Source organism: Caloenas nicobarica, chromosome 5, assembly GCF_036013445.1.
Source record: "Caloenas nicobarica isolate bCalNic1 chromosome 5, bCalNic1.hap1, whole genome shotgun sequence".
Classification (NCBI taxonomy): domain Eukaryota; kingdom Metazoa; phylum Chordata; class Aves; order Columbiformes; family Columbidae; genus Caloenas; species Caloenas nicobarica.
Genome location: NC_088249.1, coordinates 44,056,625 through 44,078,987, shown reverse-complemented (window position 1 = coordinate 44,078,987; position 22,363 = coordinate 44,056,625). Strand labels below are relative to the sequence as shown.

The 22,363-nt window shown below is 39.0% G+C and overlaps 1 protein-coding gene across 2 annotated transcripts in view; it reads left to right on the top strand.

Annotated features, from left to right (window-relative positions):
• EXT2 (exostosin glycosyltransferase 2) overlaps positions 1 to 22,363 on the top strand; it is a 79,135-nt gene that overhangs the window by 44,974 nt on the left and 11,798 nt on the right. For both annotated transcript variants that reach the window (XM_065636490.1, XM_065636491.1), the window contains exons 9-10: positions 3,373 to 3,562; positions 16,804 to 16,970. In XM_065636490.1, coding sequence (XP_065492562.1) covers positions 3,373 to 3,562; positions 16,804 to 16,970 — 357 coding nt within the window. The remainder of the gene's footprint in view (positions 1 to 3,372; positions 3,563 to 16,803; positions 16,971 to 22,363) is intronic.

The window sequence follows — 22,363 nt, the reverse complement described above, 5'->3', positions numbered from 1 at the left end:
TTTGATATATGTGCCTTACAAAGTGCCTTATTTCTAAGGCATTATTACACATGCACCACTGTGGAAAGCATGCACAGGACAACTGCAGCAGTCTGAATCCTTTCCTGCATACGTGCCTATTCCTGAGTTCTCTTCTCTCCCCAGCTTCAGGCTATCCCTGAGTTCTCGCTGCCATTCAGGTCCCACTACTTTTCATGTGGGCTGCAAAGAGCTGTCAAACAACTGAGACTGCGAGACTTAAGTGACATGAGATTACTCTTAGGAAACTGGCATTTGAACTTGATAGTTTTTGCCCATAAAAATGATTCACAGCAAACAACCTATTAATCTTAGATTAATTATCCTGCCTTCTCTAATGGTATTAGCTGGAGGGCAAGAGCAAAGGGTTCTCTTATCCGCAGCTAAAGTGTCACCACTTTGTCAAAGAAAGCTAATGGATGATCAGTCCACTGTTGCTGTTTGCTCTTCTTTCTGAGAGTGAAAGTTCCTGTGAATTTCCATTAAGAATGTTAATAAAGATGGAACTGGAGCAAATGTTCCTTCATCACTTGGTTTCTTGAGTAGTGACTGGGAGAACCCATCCTTATGTCATTATCCATTTCATGCTTTGCTGCCATAATGGAGATTTAATTAGGTTGCTGTTGAATTAATTGGCTGTATGGTTTGCTTTTCCCAAGCAGAAATCTGGAAGACTTTAGCAAATTATGGAGGCTTGAATTTGCCCGATTTCCTGCAGAAAGTGGGGTCAATAGGTCTCAGACTGTAGACACACTCTTCAGGCAGGCAGCAGGGGGTTGGCTCTTAATGGCACTTGAGAGATGCTTAATTGCCTTTTTCAAATGTTTTTCTCAAATGAGAGGCTTGGTTCTCCCATCCATTAGTGAGTGTCTACAGGCTTTTCCCTCCCTCCATCATCCTTTAGTAGATGCATGAGCAAAAACACCCCAAAAGGTGTCTTGTTTTTCCCAAGTTATAACCAGCAAGGGAGAATTTCTGTGCCTTTATGAAAGTAGTAAAAGTTGGAATTTAAGTCATGTAGCTAAAACAGTTGTAGATGGTAGAAAAAGAATAATCCTTTTGTGAGGATGTTATGACAAGTAATTTGTTAGGAAATGCTGTGGCCAGAGAGAAAAGCTTGCTAGATAAACTTCAAGTGGGAGCCATTCATTTAGGTGGCAATTCTCACCTGTAAGTATTAAATACAGCGTTACCCATAGGTTACTCTAACAGTTATTTTTTTCTTTTTGGGCAGAAACATAAGATTTTCTTGGCACTCTACTGAGTATGATGTTAAACCTCTGCTTCAAGTATTAACGTAAAGAGATTTCTGAAAGTTGTTTTAAGAAGCTGCTCGACATTACAAGGGTCATTTGGGTAATAACAGTCTTGGGGTGGGGGTTGTGTGGAAACGAGTCTGTAAACTTTAATGAGATGGATTATGCTCTAGTAACATTTAGATTGTGATTTGCTGTAGGAATTATTGAAGCTGGAGCAAAATCAGAGGGCTGTCTCAGTCTAGTACTGGTCGTCTTGTAAAATTAGCAGAAGTATGTATAAAAGCTTTAATTTTAGAAAATATGGTAATCTGAAAGCAGATTTATCTCTGCACATGTCAGTTGCTGAAGTAATAGATATATTTTTTCTGAATGTGTAGTCCTCTGCTATAACAGATAGCCATATCCCTTCCATGAACTTAAGTTCCATATTATGCTGTTACTATTTCTACATTATCCTATTACTCCTGTTGGATAAAAACTAGAACTTCATGCTTTCCATTAGGAACCTCACAAACAGTTTAAGTTGTACTGGACTTGATTAAGTACGTGTAGCTGAAGACTAGTCCATCTTTCCAACTATTTCAGGAAGTCTACTGAAGAGTATTACTCCTACTGACAGATCCCTACCTGGAACACACCCTTGGACTATCCTGGATAAAACAGTGTGCCAATGCTGTGCTTAACTTTAAGTGTCCCTTTTTCACCTCACATATTTATCCCATTTTCAGTGTTGATGTGTTCATAGAAGGAAATCATGTATCTTTTTCTTTTCCTTTACCAAAATGGTCAAAATGTTATGCTTTCTTTTAGTAAATAGGCTCTCTATTCGCCTCATCCTAGAAGTTATTCTAATAAGAGGTGTCTAACCACTAAACATGAGGAGGGTGATTGTTTGGTGTATAAAGTAACCCAAAGACTAAATCAGGAAAAGGAAAATTGCAAATATGAGCTGATAACTTTGAGTCTGTAAAACTCCTCCTGATACAAGCAGGCTCATGGTATGAGTTTAGCTGGAGATTCTCACAATATTTCTATAAACAGCTGGCAGTTACTAACCTCTTCAGAGTGTTCATGGTTTTTACAGGCTAGGATTCAAGGCTTTCCTGCAAAACAGCATCACTCTGTTTTTGCTTTTCCAACTCCTCTTTTCACCTCATCCCAAAAGGTCTTGTTTTTCCCTTTGCTTCTCTGTCCGACCCTGCTCGGACATCACCTGGAATGGAAAAGTTGAGACTGAAATGCTGGTGCTTTCATTCCTGTCGAGTGGTCCCATTTCTGCTTTCTCCCCTGCGTTGTTGGTTCCAAAGGAAGTTGGCACATTCAGTGAGAATTTAGTTGTCTGTCTTGCCTTTTGCCAGCTCAGCTGGCTTCCTTATTCTGGCAGTGTATCGAAGTAGGACCTTTAAAGTCTCAAAAAGGATGCCCTAGTTAAAACTCACAAGGAGTAGATAACTCTCTGAAGTTCATCTTTGCATCCAATGCCTCTTTTTTTTTTTTTTTTTTTTGTGCAATAGGTGTTATTTCCACCATAGAACCAACACAGTTTTGTGGAACCTAGTACATTATTCCTTTTAGTGCCCGCTTTTACCTTTTTTTGCTTGGGTACACATTTTATGCCAGGTTTATGTTTTTGCTGCTTTGGTTTTGTTGTTGTTAACTCTTTTTCACTTCTGAAGTTTTACTACTGGTTAAGTTTCTCTGTATTTGTTGAGTCCTGACTATAAATATAAATGTCTTGAAACAGTGGTTAGTAAATTGAGAATTGAGTCATGCTAGCTGGGTTCAAAATTCACCATGGTTTTCCTTCTCTACAAATCTCTCTGACTTTTTCACTTTTTTTTTAACCTAAAACCCCTCTTGTTTGCAATGTTACAGTGAGGCAAAAATGATTTAAGAAAGAGACTGGAATAAAGTTTTTGAGAAATTGCTGGAGTCCACTTTTGCCAGTATTGGAGAGTCAGCCTGCTCGATTCGAGCAAATTCCAAATCTGACGTCTAGGTCCTGGCTAAGTGCTCACTGCTGTAATAATTACTCCCTACTTTGAGAATTCACTTTAGTTGAATTGTTTTCCTTTTTTCCTGTTTTCTTTCACAGAAATGGAGCAGTGTGAGCAACCCACTCTTCCTGCCACTGATCCCACCTCAGTCCCAAGGTTTCACAGCCATAGTTCTGACCTATGACCGGGTGGAGAGCCTTTTCCGAGTCATCACAGAGGTGTCTAAAGTGCCGAGTCTGTCCAAACTGTTAGTTGTCTGGAACAACCAGAATAAGAATCCACCAGAAGGTAAGACCTCGTGGTAGGTGTGGTGGAGGAAGGTGAAACTGAGGATAGCATGCCTACTTGTACCTGTTACAGAATGACCTCTCTTCTACTTCATTAATATGTCTTTGAAAACTATTTCATGGTTACTTCAAAATAATAAATTTCAGAGGGGCTTTTTTGTGGTGTTTTGTTTGTTTGTTTGGCTAGGTTTTTTTGGGGGGTTGGGGGGTGTTTTTTGGTGGCAATGTTTTTGAAAGTGAAATGAGAAAAGCCAAAGTAGATTAAAAGAAAAAAGCAAAGCATACCAGATGTTTTGCTGCTAAATTCTGAATCAAAGGTAACAGATACAATAGTTACAGCAGGATTTCTGTACTTTATTTTGGGGAGTGGTAAAGAGAGACCCATCTCTTTGATTCATCAGTGCTTGGTTTTATTTCTCTGTAGACACTCTCCTGTTGCAGTGAACACTGCTTCTACTAGACTGTTTTCTAGGACAAATGTGGTTCAAAGCAGCAAAGTAGTTTGAAGCTGTTTGAGCTATAAAACAAGTGAATATTTTGACAGATTAAATGAAAAATTGGGACATTTTGAGTGTCTGAAAAGAAGTTCCCATGCCACCAGACTATCTTGTGAAAATACTAGCCCAGTAAAACAAGAAGCAAGTGCCTGTATTTAAATGTTTGTTTCCAACACATATGATACTATGTTGTTGTTCGTAGTCTTTATGAATGAGTCTGGTGAAGTCTGCATGATATTTTAAACTTTTTGAATTCATGGTTATTGTAGTGTGAGGGCGTATTCACAGACCTTTCCTCAAATGATTTAAATATGTAGATTTTTGTAAGAAGATTAGTTTTCAAAAGTGTATTAATGACTCCAGTGTGAACTCAGTGCTGTAAATCTCCGAATTAATGTGTTAAATTTTCAGTAGCTGAGGCGTGCTTTGCTGGCATGGGTGCCTGCTGGCCTGGCCTGCTGCCGTACTGTATCCCCTCGTGCCAGGGCCTCGGCCTCAGGCTGCCCGGTCCTCACACCTTGCTGCTCAAGATCCTAATCCCGTCTTTTTTCAAACCCAAGATCCTAATCCCGTCTTTTTTCAAACCCAAGATCCTCATCCCATCTTTCTCTGTCTCCTTCCCCAGAACAGCCCTGCACGCACCGTGGCTGCTCTTCTCGCACCAGCTCCCTTTTCTCCCAGCCTCAGCTGTCTGCCTACTGCAGGCTTGGCCTGCAGTAATCCTCTCCAGTGCCAGGCAGCCGCTCGAGCGCTGCTCATTTTATTTCCATGCTTATTGCTTCCTAGGATGAGCTTCTTCCAAGTTCCAAACTCTAATACTAAAATTATGAGCATAGTTCTGGGCAACTAAAGCCTCCTCTTCATATTCTTGATTAAATATTGTAGAGGCAGTAGCCATAAATGAGTTTGTTTCCTGTATGCTGTACATACGAATCTGTCATTCTCATCTGAAAATATGGTGATTTTGTGGAAGAAAATGCCTTCTAGAAATATGTGTTCAAAAAATTGCTATATTGGGTAGTACAGAACCTTGCGGATTCTTTTGTAGTGAATGAAACATGTCATTAAGACTCTTTGCTTTGCAATTCTCTCTTCAGAGGCCTCAGCTGCTGCCCTTTTCTACTCTTCGAAGTTAGCTATTCTTTACAGTGGCAAGATACAATGTAAAAATTAATCTCTGACCACTTGTCTCAATTAACCATCTTCTAACAGCTTCTCGGAGCCAAGCTACTGCTACCATTCACTTGGCTCATTTGCCATTTTGGCAACTTGCTCCAGCTTAAAGCAGAGTAGTTTTATTGTTTGCTTTAAAAAGTATTCCGTAATACTGCTGTGCTATACACCTTTAGTGGGTTTATTAAATGTTTTGCAGTCCTTTAGAGTAAGAAGTGTTGCATATAAATTGATGATAACTGAAATTTTTGCTTAGTGTTCTATTTAGTTATGTGAGCACTGAATTCAAGTCGATTAAACCCAAATGGTTTGTTTCCACGTTTCCCTTGAGTGGGTCTGAGATACAGGAGAGTCAAAGCAAATAAATCATTAGAATGATGTTTTTTGTTAAATCGTTCTATTAATCTTGCGTTTAAAATTCTTGAAAAATGAAGTGTGTTTAATTTTTTTCTGCCTCGATTGCCACTAAGTCATAAACTGAGGTCTTTTAAAAAACAAAAACAATAACAAAACCAAAAAATTTTACTTGAAGAGCATAAAATTGTGGATTTGAGAGCACAGTTGAAAGCACAGGCAGTTTTAGCTTAAGCATTGCATTGAAGCAAATAACTATTCGTTTCTAGTGTCCCTTGTCCCTTTATTACTGCCATAACCATTGTAATCTCTTGGCCTATGGCTAGAGAGAGGTCAGTTTGATTAAATTAACTTGTTTTATTCCAGACCCATGCAGGGCATTCCACTTGGCTCTTCAGCCACTCTCTCGTTCAGTCTGTCTATTAGTGATCCTAATCCTTGGACTTCAAAGCTTCTGCTGTTTATAGCCTGTTAAAGCCAGGAAGTTTCTGATGGATTAGAGCAAGGAATGAGTTTGAAGTTTGTAATGTGCACCACTGTCACTGATAAAGTCTGGTTTATTACCCTACAGTAGTATCTGTACTTTTATGGCTATTCGCTTTTAATTGGTTATAGTGAAGCTGAGGTGCTTAACCTCCTAGAGCATCAAGTGCTGGATTTCCCGGCCCTGTCCATGTGAGGGACACTTTTCGGTACAGAAGCAAATCTTGGCTTTTGTTGTTGCAACCCTTTGTGTGTTCGTTTTGTTTTGCATGTGTAAGTGGGAGGCTGGATGAAGGACATCCAGGTTGTCTTCCTTAGTGATTATGTGTGGTAAATGGAGACCTTGATTTAGGTCTCCTGAGATGTAGCTGCTGTAGTGCCACACAAATATGACATGTGGCTGCTCCTTTCTTTCCTCTGCCAACGCCAGAAAAACATTATAATTGAAAATGATGTTGTCATTGAAGCAATATGTACTGGAAATAGAGGGAATCTCTCCCTAGAAATGGAAAGTTTTGAAGTACATGCAAACTCTCAAATTAATCTTGTTTTTTCTGGGTTGGTTGGTTGGTTTTTTTGTGGGTTTGGTTGGGGTTTTTTGCGGGGTGGGGGGGGTGTTGGGTTTTGGTTTGTTTTTTTTTTTTGTTTAATGAATGCTTACGTACTTGTGATAATGCCTTTGTGTAATGAACACAGCAAACTCAGGACTTATGAGGGAAACAGAATAAAAATGGAATATTCTATTCTAAATATTTTACAAAATTTGAGGTGCTGCACCCCTCAGCAAATGTAACATTCCATAAGATAATACTCCTTTTTTGCTTGTCCTCAGCATTTAGTAAAGTTTGAGTGAAAAGATATATTCGTGAACGTGACCTGAAAATGACCTAATGGTCTGCGCTGCAGAATGGTGACAGATGTGGAGGGTGCGCAAGGTGCATGGACAATAAACTCCTTGCCAATCTAGACCTGTCAAGGCAGATGCAGCCCTGATACAACCAACAATTTTTTGGCACATTTCCTGATAATAAATAAACAGCTAAGAGGGCAACTGATTAAATGAACACCTGACTGGAAAATTTTCAGCTAAATGATGTACAAAAATATAAAGTTGTTGAAAAAGTAGCTACGTGTATGTGGGCTAGAGATCAGTAGCAATTTAAGGAGTATTTTTCCATTTGTCTCGTGAGTTTGCAAGGACCACTATTGTAACTTAAAATGTTGCTTGTGCAAGTCTGAGCTCATCACTCTGCATTTCCTTTAGTCAGTGAAAAGAAACAAGCACCTCAATCTAGCCTCATTAGGTATTTCTTTTAGGGTGAACTAAATCATCTCCCCAGAAATACCCTTTTTTCCTCCACTGAGTATGCAGGAAACACAAGGTGACTAGTACCAGTTTAAATAACTGATATTTAGTCACCTGTCTGCTCTGAGTTCCTATTTGTTTTGCCACACTGGTACCTGAACACAGTAGAGGACACACAGGCTATCTCACAAGGTTCTTGAGAAAGAAACAAAAATTAATGAGAACTAAAAAAAACAATGTTTCAATTATTTTTCTTGGGCAGATAATTCTTATAGCTAGGGCACTGACGAAACAACTTTTGCTTGCTGAATGGGAGCAACTCAATTCTTAGTGTGCTACAGTTTCCATGTCTGTAAGATCAGTACAACAATATTGTGTTTGATAAAATGCTTTGAGACCTATAGTTTAAAACTGCTATGTAAGTAGCATTATTCGTGGCATTATTAATAGGTAGATGCTGAGATTTCTAATTAAAAAGTTAATGTCTACTTTGAAATCAAAGTAAAATATAAATACATTAAAATATAAATAATAAAGAAAACTGCTTTTTATAGATTTACTTTAATCTGAGTACCTTCAAAACATTTACAATGTATGTGTCTTGGCTATATAACCAGTAGATTAACAAGTTATTCCCATTTTACAACTTTAGAAACTGGGGTACACAGAGGTGAAGTCTTCACCGTCACTCAGTAATTCAGCTTCAAGGCAAGGAATTGATTCAAGAAGGTCCTGTGCTTTGGCCTTTATTTTGCTTGATTCATCACACTGCCTGCCCATACTTTCTGTTTGAGAGATGCCTAGATGTAGGTATATGTACAGGGGTGGAAGTTTTACTGTGTATTTTGAGGACATAGCTGAATCTGTGCGCCAAAGTAGGAACATTGTGCTTTGGGTGAGACTGGAAACCAAGGGTTTGATCTTTTGGGTTTGAACTCAAAATATGAGCAGCGTCCTAGGAAAAAAAAATACAACTACAAGTCTGTGAGCAACACAAATGTCTTGTGCAAACGTTTTGAAGCTTTCAGAGTGCTTATGATGGTAAAAATGTTGGCTCTCATATGTGAAATAGCAGAGAGAAAATATCACATATGATGATGATTTTAATCTGGAACCTTAAAGCTTTATAGAATCATCTTGCTGATCTCAAGTGCTCTCTGGATTTAGGGGATGTGATCTCTGCTCTGTGTCTTTGGCTGAGTTTTGCGCGTAGTCACAGCCGTACAGGGTATGCAAGGAGCCTGTCAACCCAGCAGTAATATCAACAGGCCCATGACTGCATGTATAATATTAATAAAGAGATTAGAAGCTTTGAAACATTGTAGGGGAAAAAAAAATTTCTCACTCATTCTGCATCCATTGAAATAAACATTGTGGTCCAAGTGTCGACTGCTGGGAATATTTGTGTAGACAGGATGTTTTTTCGTTTTCTCCATCAGCCAAGTACTCTTGCCCTATCATTTGTAGTTGTATAAATTGCTGGTTCTGAAATTCAGGAAAATAGTCTGCGATAGAAATTTCCACTGACATTTTATCATGTTTGTTTCAGTCAATTGAAGAAACCATTTTGTCTACCACATAAATGGCATAAAGATTTGTAAATGCATTACTGTCAGTAAATACGCAACAAGCTAAAAGTGGTGTGTGATAGCTTGATTCCTTTTCAGATTCAGTTTTATAAAAATGAAAAGTGTATTTTAAAGAAGATGTACTTTCTCTGTAGTTGTATTGGTAGTGGTTCCTTGGAGCTATGTTGCTGATAAACTCAGGATAAGATACAGACTCTAACGCTTATGGGTATTACTGCAATAATCATCTTTATTTTAATTTGATGCTATTAATGGACAACGTTGCTATAAAACATTGGGAATAAGGAACCTGAGTATCCTATGGATTACTGTATCTTAAGAAAGTATTAACTTAAAAAAAATATTCAGTGGCAGGTTTTTTTTTTTTACATATTGTGCCTTTAGTGGCACTGGTAGGAATGTTTTTTTTTGAATTTCTCTTTAGGTTTTGAATTAATTTGGTGTCTTGATGATGGACTTAATGTCATTTTCCTTGATTAGCTAGAGGACTAATTAATGATGGTTTTAGTCTTACATGAATCATCTTGCGAACATTTTGCAATCTTTTTTTCCTAAGGAAGTCTAGAAATTTATCTAAACAAAACTGGGCTCTAAATAATGTCATAGAAACCAATATTCTATTTTGTCACGTATAAGAAGAGTTCTGTGCATTACTGTAGACCAATAAACATTGTAATATAAGCAGAAAGCACCTGTTTCGAACAGATAGTTATAAGTTGGAGCAGTTGAAATGCCTGGACAGACATTTTCAGTCAGCCATTATTAAAGGAATTCTGGTAATAGATGTAACAGGTTTGATGATGTTGTGTCTGACAATTTCTGAAGCTTCAGATTCCAGCTAAGTTCTGCCATTCAGTCTTTGAGACTGAAAAAGTACTTGTTAGGCTTCCATCATCCATGTTCAATTAATTAAATTCGCACAGACCACTACAGACCAATCAGAATGAGCAGCAAATAAATGATTTTATAAAAGATCAGATATGAGAGTTGAGTGTGGTGTACGCGATTCTGTTCAACCGCAGGTACATACAGAGGAGCATGTTTAGAGATTTCTGCCAGTTTTTTATTGATCTTAATCTACCTTTCACAACTTCTAGAAAGGTTTTTCCTTTTTACAGTTCCAAGTATGCTCCATAGAAGTCTGAGCTTATTATGAATTAATACTCTGGTGCCAGGTGATCAGCAGTCATGAGATATTCCTAGCTGTTGGTACTGAGGAAGTAAAACAGGAGAAGCATGTTTGTATGAGAGTCTTTGTATGAACCGTCGAAATGCCATTATTTTAGCCAATAAGTGGATTTTTTTTTTAATTTGTCATATTGCTCATAAAACTGGCAAGCATTCAGTTCTTGCCATCAAGAGTGTACACTGTATTTCCAGCTCCTGCTCATAATCTTCACCTTCTGCTTCCAATTGCAAATGCAACAAACCATCTGCATTCAAGTATCACTTGCTATTTTTGATCTTACTACTACTTAGAATGGGTGTCCCAAGAATATTGGTTAGCTCTGTACAGCAGCTGTATTGATTCCCACCTTCCCTAGGTTGAAATGTTGAAACTGGAAATGAATGATTAATAATTAGAGCAAGTAATTTCCCATGTAAATACACTTCTGTGTGCTGACTAGATAGATAATAATGTATCTGCTGCTAAAGGACCCCTTCAGATGCTATTAACTTCCCAGTTTCTCAGAAGCAAGGATACAGAGAATGGTGCTACTTAACAACATGATGGTGTGGTTTCTCTTTGAAAAGAGATAATACACTCCATAGAAATATTACTCTCTAGTATTTTTAGTGAGAACTCTTTTATGTATGATTCAACAGTTCATTTAGAGCTGAGAAGTAGGACTGGATTTCCGACTAAGAATTCTTTCTCATATATAAGCATTTTGCAAGCTTATGTTACTTACCTTTTTGTTACAAACATCTGATGGCAAGCCTAGGGAGGTGTGGAAAGTGAAAGGCTTTTTTGGTGTGAGAGAGTATTCCTTTGGATTATAATGAAGTCGCCTCTTTCTCATGGTTGTCTTCCCTTCTCTCCCTAATGTCTTTCATGTAATCCGCTGGGAACTGTAGCTGAGAAATGCATATTTAGAAGATATGGTTTCTTGCTGCTCTTCTGTACATGAGTGTTTTAAATGGGAATGTAATTACAGCACTTTAATCCAGCAGTTTGTGGAAGTCATCTTGAAATCATGCTTGAAAAATCCGCTGTGAGACGTGCACTTGCAGGAATAATGGTGGGATTGTGGCCTGGCCAGAAATACAGCTATCTATGTGGTTGGTGGGGATTGTAAGCCCATTGAAGTGAGAGCTGCATTTGGAAAAGTTGGGAAACTGCTGATTCTGTGTCTAGAAGACCATGTGCTGTTTCCTGTGGGCAGCTCCTGCAATCAGTGGATCAGTACTCCTGAACAGCACAAAGTGCCAAGAATGCCCTGAATCTTGTTGCCAAAGAGCAAATGTTTCACTCACACACTCTTCTCTTGCAATTATTTCAGTACGACGTGCAATAGGAGGTGCATGTCATTCTCTTCAGACTCTTCAGACCTCTGTCTTCTGCTGAATCACACAAAGTCCTCACTGGTTTTAAAAGATGTAAGAATAATTCCCAGTCCAGACGCACATTTTTACTTTTGTATGCTTAAAAGTTCTCCTTCTGTCTTTTAAGTCTTCATCTGCCTTCTTGTCTTGGGCTCATTTTATCTTTGTCATACTCTGTTAAATGATGCAGTGCCCTCCTACTGTAAGATTAAAGGATGTGATTTTTACCTTGGTTGTAATAGAGTCTGCTAAACTGAGAATTTCCCCCATGTAAGTTTTGGTAGTGCTGAGGTTTCTCATAGCTTTCCAAGCAGTATCTGAAAATTCAAACTGTGGTATTACAGACGTGGCAGACCCTGTCTCTGACTTCTCTTTAAGCCACATTCATCCTATGTGTAAAAAAGAAAAGTAAAAATACTCTTGTGGTCTTTTAAAATAAATATAGACTGGTTTAGCCTTCCTGATGAATTCTAAAACCTTGACTTCTGAAGTAGCTGTTGTCTTTTTTTATTGACTACATATTTCTTTTGAAGTTCCAGCAGCAGGGCTAATTTTGAATACTTGGATCTCTGAGTGGAGCCTCGCTTTTCTGAATTATTATTTTTCAATCCTAGTGACTTTTCAGTTCCAACTTTTGTTTCAGTGTATTCCTGTACTGAAATAAGGTATTTGTTGCAATTTGGTTGTCTTTTTTTTTTAATGTGTAGCAGACATGAAAGAAAATAAAGCCCAAATAAATAAGTACTCGACATGTATAAAATGTAAAATTTGTTGATCCTGATAAATACAAATTTACAAATGCATACATATCTATGGCAATTCTGATTGCTACTGAAATACTTGTGACAATAGAGTCTTTTGGGGATCTAGCAGGATGCTTAAAATTACTTGATACCAACACTGGGATTATAATTGGACAATTATAGGCAGTTAGCCTAGGGTCTTTAAGTAGCTTGCAAACGTTAAACAGTCTACAGTCTTTATGAAGCCATGATATGTGTCTTTGTGAGATACCTGTAACTATCTTATAAATAGGGATACTTGCATGTGATATGGTAAACCAGTAAGAAAGCAGTGAGTGGACCTGAGAGTACTAATTTGCAATAAACAGTTCCAGTCGTTCAGTGTTACTGCCTTCTGGGGTTAGGAGGACTAGTAAGATGAAAATTTTGGAATTCCAGTAGCGTCCTACTGGAATAATCGTTTCAGATTATGGCTCAAGCAGGGGGTTTCAAAGACCTTACAATGCTGAGAATAAAATGAGCTCATTGCACTGTAGTTGGAATGTGTGGCTCTTAAACATTTTTGTTGTGGCCCCAAGGCACTTGCTGTATCTCCCCAGCTGCTGGCTGACTGAGACTTCCATTGCAGCCCATCAGTAGCACAGTTGAATCCTTCCAACTGACTGCTAATCAATATCACAAGCCACTCAAGTGTGCATCGGTGTTTGGGGTGATGCCTCTTGCCTTCTACTGGAAGGAAAAGAGGTGAGCAAAACTGGACGAGAACCTACGTACATGTCAAATACAGGCCATGGTCTAGAAGACCACCCAGGTAAAGCTAGATTTTACAGTTACTTTTCAGTCTCACATAAAAAGTTTTGGGATAGGAAACTGAATACAAATTTTGCCAGTAAATATCATTCTGTATTTCTTCTCCTTTCTTTTGGCCACCCATGCATGCCAATCCATCTTTCTAAGATACAGCTCAAAGGAAAACTGACTGTTGAAGACTTACTGTGGTTTGGAAATACTGCTTTGTTTTCCCAGTGAAGCAGTGTTTGGACTCGGGTGTCTTTAAGCAATGTGCAACTCTGTGTTTTATTTGATGGTGTTGTGTGAGCTGTTAAATCTGAGAGGCCCAGTGGCAATGAGGACATGGACACTCCGTCCTGGGAGCAAGTTTTACTTGTATGTGTTCATAGGTTCACAGAGTTTGAGGCAGAAGGATAGTAAGAGCATGTGGATTGACCTGTAAGTCATGAGTCACCACATCATCTTTCTTTTCAATCCAGTGACTTCTATCTAACTTGAGCACATCTTCTATAATAATACCTAGTCTTTTTCAAAGACAAGATGTACAGAATCAGCTGCCGTCCTTGTTAACTTCCTCCAGAGGTTAACCACTGTTACTATTTAAAACATCTGCCTTATTTATATTTTGAATTTGCCTAGCTTCAGATTCCAGTCATTGTTTTTTGTTGTGTCTTTCTCTAGCTGATTGAAGATATGTGGCATTTTACTTCCTGTGTAGATACTTGTACATGTTGATCAAATCCACTTTTTGTTCCTTCTTTTAATAAGCTAAGCAGATTGATCTCCAAGTTCCACCATAAGGCATTTTCTCCTGCTGTCAAATAACTTAAATGGTTCTTTCCTTCACCATTTCCAGTGTTTTAACATGCTTTAAAAAATACAAACACCAGAATCAAACAGTATTTTAGCATCTATCTAACTATGTCTGCATACAGGGAAAATTTCCCTCCACTCCCCCACCCCATTTCTTACTGCTTACCCATCTACATACACAAGAATTAGATTAATTCATTTTGCCCCAGCAGCATGATGAGAACTAAGGCCTACTCTGACCCCTTCATCCTTTTCAGCAGCTGCTTTTAGGGAAGAAATTGTCTTGTTCCTAGTATTTAACTGTGTGTTGTGTAGCGTCAGTCTGTTTTTTGTTCAGATGCACCTAGTTTTACTAAGCATTCCAGAGTGCTCTGTAGTACCTTATTGTCCTCACTATTTTTCATGTCTCCAGACTGTGTCACTTGCAAATTGCACTGGCAACTTACTTGTATTTCAGATCACTGATGAAAATTTCACTGGCTTCAGTCCCAGTGTCAGTTCTCATAGACTCTACTTGCCACAGTATCACAGAATGGCTGAGCTTGGAAGGGACCTCTGGAGATCATCCTGTCCAAGCCCCCTGCACAAGCAGGGTCACCTGGAGCAGGTTGCACAGGACCATCTTCAGATGGCCTTTGATTATCTCCAAGCATGGAGACTCCACAACCTCCCTGGGCAGCCTGTATCAGTGCTCAGTCCCCCTCATAGAGAAAAAGTGTTCCCTGATGTTCTGAGGGAACATCCCGTGTTTCAGTTTGTGCCTGTTGCCTGTGGTCCTGTCACTGGGCACCAGTGAAAAGAACCTGGCTCTGTCTTCTTTCATCTTCCCTTCAGGTATTTGTACATACTGATGAGACCCTCTCCGAGCTTTCTCTTCTCCAGGCTAGACAGTCCCAACTCTTTCAGCCTTTCCTCATGGTGTTGTCCCAAAACCAGGGTTCTGTCACCTAGTGCACAATTAAGCCAAATTTTAGTATACAGAGATGCAATATTGTTTATTACAGAATTGCACAAGTCTGGATGCTGGAATAAAGCCAGCATGCCAGAAAGAAAAGTAACAGCCATTATATACAAAGTCTTATCACTACATTCACACTGTAAAGAGCCAATTGGTGACACATTTGCATACTGGTTACCTAATCATTTTAGCATACAATGAGCAACATTCAGCTAAGGGACACTTTATCCAACAGTCTTGAGATGTATGTTAAAGCAAGACTCAACTGATTGTGCAGGCTTCAAAATGTCTAAAGCTTCAAGGTCAGTAGGCTCTGTAGTTTCTGATTAGGTGTTTTGCAAGTCACTCTCGTCTTTGTTAGAAGAGCAGACTGACTTAAAACTGAAAGGATTTATGTATCTTTAGGTTAGCAACTGCCAACAGGATTCATTCTTCTAAGAGGTAATGACAACAGTAGGAGAGATGCTCCAGTCCCTTCATCATCTTCATGGCTCTTTGCTGGACTGTCTCCAGCATGTCCATGTCTCTGTTGTACTGTGGAGCCCAGAATTAGACAAAGTACTTCAGGTGTGGCCTCACCAGTGCTGAGTAGAGGGGAAGGATCACCTCCCTCAAGGTGGATCCATACATATGTTTTCATTTGACATGGAGAACAACTTATAAATTCTCTGAGCAGTCACTTTGTAGTTGATTTAATTTATTTTTGCTTATTTGTCTTACCGTATACCATTGCCATCCCCTCCATTTCACCAGTGTAAGAAAGCTCAAGTGTTCATCTATCTACTGTTCACAGGGTACTTAGACTCATCTTACGATGTTCTCTTTCCCCTCAAATTTTCATTAAAATGTATGTTTATCGTGAAAGCTGGGAGAAACCAGCAGATCGCATTTGTACCTGTTTAGCAATTTGTTAAGCTATTTATTAAACTACTTTTTGATCAATTGGTGATTTTGGGATGCACTGTACTGTAATGATGGCTACTTTTAAGCTTTGTGCTAGAAAATATATATGGTAGAATATGTGCATTTAGAATAAATGTTTAATATTCATTCCTTAGTTGCGTTTCTTTTACCTTAGTCCTCTGTAGTTATGCCTGCCATTATACTTTTGTAAGAATAGAATAGGATTTTCAAAATTTTTGAATAAATGCAAAAGTCTGCTGGAACTAGTAATGTGACACTTGAGGTGCTACATTTTAAACACATTGTAAGGAATGGTAACCTAATTTCATTGTAGGGTGAATTGGATTGGGTTTTGTATCTTCAGTTTTTTTCATTGCTATTTAAAGAATCATTTGACTTGTGAATTTTCATTAGTATGTACTCCAGAGCTCTATTCTACTTGTAAGGATGATGTAGGGCACAAGTAGAATTCTTTTGCATTTATGTATCTTAATTTATCACCATCACTTAAGACTTCAAAGATGAAAGAAATGACTCGTACACAGAATCTACTTCTTAACTGTCAGTAGTGATTAACATTGTAAGTGTATCTAAATTTGTAATTGATATAATAAAATTTATTTTTCTCAGCACTTGATGGAAGTATAATAACTTCCTGTTCCAAATCCTTTATGGCCTTAGACTTGCTGTCAGTGATTGTATACTGCTGCTTCAAATTCTTTTAAATAGCTGTAGTTGAGTCAAGTATCTTTTCTTGCTGTGTGTCCTAAACCGATACATAATATTGATGACTCTTGTCATGTGATTATTGCAGACTGCTGTTTTGGGCAAGCTGTCCCCCATACAGCTGTCTGTGAAGCTCTCTGTAGAGAGCAACAGAGGGAAATGTAGCTGGAATTCTGTCTATTACCTTCATATTCTTACGTGTTTCTCTAACTAAAAGCCGTGTATAAATTTGCCATTAAGAAGCTTTTGTTTAAGATGTGAAGAAGAAAAGAGTAAAGAGAAGCAAAAACAGATGTGCAGACTTGTTCAGAAGTAAAGTATAATATTGAATTCCATTTCTTTTAATTTTTCTCACTAGATTCCCTCTGGCCAAAGATTCGTGTTCCCCTGAAAGTTGTTAGAACTGCAGAAAACAAACTTAGTAATCGCTTCTTCCCCTATGATGAGATTGAAACAGAAGCAGTGTTGGCTATTGATGATGATATCATTATGCTAACCTCAGATGAACTTCAGTTTGGCTATGAGGTAAGAGGATTTTTTTTTTCCTGTCTCTTAGGCTGTTCACTTCAACATTGCATGTGTTTATAAAGTGGAAGAATCACTGCACAGTCTGCTGATTCATATTGTTGCATCTCTCTTTACTGTAACAGTTCAATGCTGACTGAAATATTTTTACAGATAGTCATTACTTCATAGAAAAAACTATCAACGAACAGAAAATTTCCAGTAACTGGCACAGTAATGCCAAGAGACTCCAGAAAATGTTGTGTAATTGGTGTAATAGAGGCAGTCTGGAGACTGTCAAATGTGTTCTTAACAGTTTCAAACAGTTTTCAGACAAATCAGAAGTGCTATCCAAGTTAATGTGTCTTGATGGACAAGACAAGTTTCAGAGATTAAGTGTTGGGAACAGAGGAGGCCTCTTGAGGACATACCACAGTAAGGTGGAGTGCAATGAAAAGAGGAACCAAAGAATGTCAGGGAGGGGACGCATGTGTCATATGCTTGAAATGGCAAAGCTTCAACAGCTGCCATTGCAATGAGCGACACAAAGAAAGTTCGTCCAAGTTAGTTACCCATGGCAGGGTGAAGATGCGAAAGTCTTCATATGCATTCGAGTTGTTTGTTTAAAAGTGCACTTAAAGCAACGTTGTTGTCTTCCTTCCAAAACTTCAGTTTGAATGAGTTAATTTTTGTCTTCCATTTGTATTTGAGTGCATGACACAGTCCATAATCTGACATTACCGTTATATGTGTGCATTTAAGACAAGCATGCTATATTTCCAAATAAATCAGAAACACTGGGAAATGTAATATCATATTTTAAGAAAGGTCTGAATCATTTATTTGCACTCGTGCATCCAATATCAAGTGCAAAACAACACTGGGCTTGATACATGAGAGTTAGAACACAAAACTATTACCTAAATTGAGTGAAAAAATTAAAACCACATTTGTAGAGGGTAGAAAGCAAATGTGATAGTTGTTTCATTTTTAACAGTATTAAGTGTAGTTGTTAACAAAAGAAGATATTTTTTAAGAGATGTTGGAAGTATTTCTTTAATGGGAATACATATGTGGTAAAATACAGCTGTTTCTCCCTCACAAGGGAAAGAGACTGTTAGTGAGTAACGAGCTTTTGGACTCAAGAAATGACTTGCGGTAATGTAGGTATGCTGATGTAATAACAAAGATGTTAAGTACTGGAGACAGAGGTTTAATCTATCATGTGTGTCTCCAGAAAGGAAATATTCCCTTGCCAGGTTAAGAATAATTGGTTAGTACATGAAGTGTGAAAGATGGAATGAAGAGAAGACAACTGAAGGAAGGGGATTTTTTGGCCACATATACTCTGTTGTCTGTGCTGAATGTTTTAAGCCAGGGGTGTCAAACACATTTTCACTGGGGGCCACATCAGCCTTGCGCTTGTCTTCAAAGGGCCGATTGTAATTTTAGGCCTGTGTCCTGCATTACATTCAGCCTAAAATGACATTCAGCCCTTTGAAGGCAAGCGAGAGGCTGATGTGGCCCCCAATGAAAATGAGTTTGACACCCCTGTTTTAAGCACTGCACCAGCAGAGCAATCAAGTGTTGGCAGTTCTGCAAGCTGGCTTACTTTTCTCTGTGTTGGTCCTTATAACTACTGGTTTTGCAGGTGAACTGATGGGATAAAAGAGAGCAAATCCATAATGTGCATGCTGTGTAAATTCTGGCTCCATTTGCAGTTTGATCACAGAATCACAGAATGTTCGGGATTGGAAGGGACCTCAAAAGATCATCCAGTCCAATCCCCCTGCCGGAGCAGGAACACCTAGATGAGGTTACACAGGAAGGCGTCCAGGTGGGTTTTGAATGTCTCCAGAGGAGACTCCACAACCTCCCTGGGCAGCCTGTTCCAGTGCTCTGTTACCCTCACTGTGAAGAAGTTTCTTCTCATATTTAAGTGGAACCTCCTGTGTGCCCATTTGTACCCATTGTCCCTTGTCCTATCATTGGTTGTCACCAAGAAGAGCCTGGCTCCACCCTCGTGACACTCACTCTTCACATATTTATAAACATTGATGAGGTCACCCCTCAGCCTCCTCTTCTCCAAGCTAAAGAGACCCAGCTCCCTCAGCCTTTCCTCATAAGGGAGATGCTCCACTCCCTTTATCATCTTTGTTGCCCTGCGCTGGACTCTCTCCAGCAGTTCCCTGTCCTTCTTGAACTGAGGGGCCCAGAACTGGACACAATATTCCAGATGAGGTCTCACCAGGGCAGAGTAGAGGGGAAGGAGAACCTCTCTCGACCTACTAACCACCCCCCTTCTAATACACCCCAGGATGCCATTGGCCTTCTTGGCCACAAGGGCACAGTGCTGGCTCATGGTCATCCTGCTGTCCACCAGGACCCCCAGGTCCCTTTCCCCTACACTGCTCTCTAACAGGTCGTTCCCCAACTTATACTGGAACCTGGGGTTGTTCCTGCCCAGATGCAAGACTCTACACTTGCCCTTGTTCTATTTCATTAAATTTTTGCCTGCCTAACTCTCCAGCCTGTCCAGGTCTAGCTGGATGGCAGCACAGTCCTCTGGTGTGTCAGCCACTGCTCCCAGCTTGGTGGCATCAGCAGCTTGCTGACAGTGCACTCTATTCCCTCATCCAAGACATTGATGAATATATTGAACAGTATTGGTCCCAGAACTGACCCTTGAGGCACTCCACTAGATACAGGCCTCCAACCAGACTCTGCCCCATTGACCACGACTCTCTGGCTTCTTTCCTTCAGCCAGTTCACAGTCCACCTCACTACCCGATTGTCCAGTCCACACTTCCTCAGTTTAGCTGTGAGGAAGCTGTGGGAGACTGTGTCAAATGCTTTACTGAAGTCAAAGTAGACCACATCCACTGCTTTGCCATCATCTATCCACCTGGTCATTTTCGTCGAACTGTCTCAAAGTCAATAAAAATAAGTTTTATAAAAACCTAAGTTTCGTATGTAAATAGTTCCAAATGAATCTCTGCTACTGGCAAAGCAGGCTTGGGGAGCTTCAAAGCAGAGATTCAAAGTGCAGCTGAGTCTCAGCCATGTCAGACAGAAGTTGTGAGAAATAAAACGGTGGTGCTTATGTGTCTGAAGTGTTAATTTAAACATCCTCAGTGGAGGATATCTGTAACTCCACATCTATTGTGTCTGGTCACTTAGGCAGGAAAGGGTAAGAGAGGCACAGAAAAGTTGATGTGCGTTCCCCTGTAGTCAGTGTGATTAGGTGGCAGTTGGGACTTAAACTCCTCATCCCCAGGTCTGGCTGTTGGACTGTGCTGGCTAATTTATTGGCCTTCTGCGAACCATATGCATTGATTGCAGGAACTGAGGAACAGTCCTTATATTCAGTGTGTGAATGTAACTGTTTGGACACAAGATTGTTTAGTCTGGCAGGCTAAAAAATATGGCTTTTGCAGTTTCTTGCATTTTATTATAAATCCTATTCCATTTTGATTCTGGGAATTCAGCTTACTATACAGCCACATCGATGGAAAATTAAAATGCCTTATTGAGCAGATAGTTGAGACAAACCTGTCCTTAGTTTGAATCCTTGTATTTTGAGATTGCTTTTTTTTTCCCCCTGTAAAATAAATGAATAGAAATGTCTTTGAATACATGAACACAGCGGATTATTTTATAAATACACAGTTTTCCTCGTATAGAAGGTGGGTGATGTAGTTCCTACTCTCTGGCACAGAAATCATGGGCTGAAGATTGATCTTTCCTGTCCCTGAGTGTCTGTGACTTGCTTGACAGGCCTGAGCTGGCTCCCAGATGTTTAAATTGTCCTCAGCCTGTGATAATTTATTTATCTGTTTATGTGTGTTACCAGAAAAGTATCTCTCAAGCTCTTGACTCATTTGCTAGGGAATCCAGAGGGAACAGTAGCAGCATATAAAGTTACCAGAAAGTTTTCTTTTAAAAGTATGTCTGCTTGTGCTTTGGTTATAAAAAGGGCTGGAAACGTGACATTTGGTGATTTTCTTTTCTCCTCCTGACATCCTTGAGACTTTACATTTAAACACGTGGCAAAACCCCCTCTGTCATAGACTTGTCTGAATGTATAGAGCAAGCCTAAAAAAAACAGAAAACTTTGATCTCTGTACACTTTCAGCCATAAAAAATTATAGTAACACTCAAAGTGTCAGACAGTTTTTACTTGTTAAAAGTGAACTATTATGGAACGGTGATTTATGACATTGCGTAAATCTATTGGAGCAAGCAGAAAAATAGTCCCTGTGTGCTGCTCTGTTAAAGTAGCAGAAGAATACTCATTACATTCTGACTTTGCAAAAAGTATTTCTGTTAAGTTGCGTGATGAAATCACAAGTATAAGTTGGGGCACTGAAAAAAAAGCATTAGGACTAAACAGCTTTTCTGCCACTTACTTGTCTTTGTTATTCACAGAGGGACGAGAGAGACCCAAGAAAAAGAGTGAATATTTAGATTATCATAATCTTAAAAACTTAAAGCAGAACTGTTGGCTGCTCATGAAGTGTTTGGTGTTTGAATGCGAGGCTGAAAGCACACGCTGCAGTGTTCCCACCTCTGCATCTCAGCTGGACTCGGGGCAGATGGCTTTGCACTGCTGTCACCCTGAAAAGTGGGGATAACACTTTCCAACTACAAAGTTAATGAAGATTTCTTTTTATGTTCTTAGGCAGCCCTTTGTCCCTATGAAGACAAAGTATTTTTATTACAGCAATAATAGAACTAATATAAATTAGAATTATTGCTATGAGTCCATGTTTTTGTTCATAGAAAATACTGTTTGGTGAATTGCTAAGTTTGTGTTTTTTCTGTTGGAAGCTCTTTGCCTTCTCCTAGTAGATAATCTTATTCTGTCTCAGAGCTGTTTTTCAGTGCTTCGTGTCTCTGACATTCTTTAAAAAAAATCAACTCTCTGATGAATTGCATATTTCATTAGGCTAAAATCATAATAAATCTTCTTTAAAAGAATTCTTCTTTAGAAGAATCTTCTTTAAAAGAATTCTTCCATACCCATTTTGACTGTTAAAAGTGTATTTTTCAGCATTCCTGTGTTGGAAGAATAGTATAACTCTGCTTACCAAAAGACATTTCCGTGGGTACCTCCTTGTCACATTCAAAGCTCTTCTTCAGATTTAAGATATTTTGCAAATTGTGTGCATGTGAAGCATCACTTGTCTTTTAATGGGCTTTGTGTTTACATTTTGCTTTGTTTTTTACTACTAGCACAAGCCATCCCTTTGAGGACTAGGGGAGAATTAAGAGTGGATGGGGCTTTAGGAGGCAAGAAGGAATACTCATTGGTTGGGTTTACTTTTGTTCATAAGGGTTAGATAGTTGTAGCGTTGCCATGGTGGCTTTGGAAACGCTGATTATTTTTCTGTTTACTAAATTTAAAAAAAAAA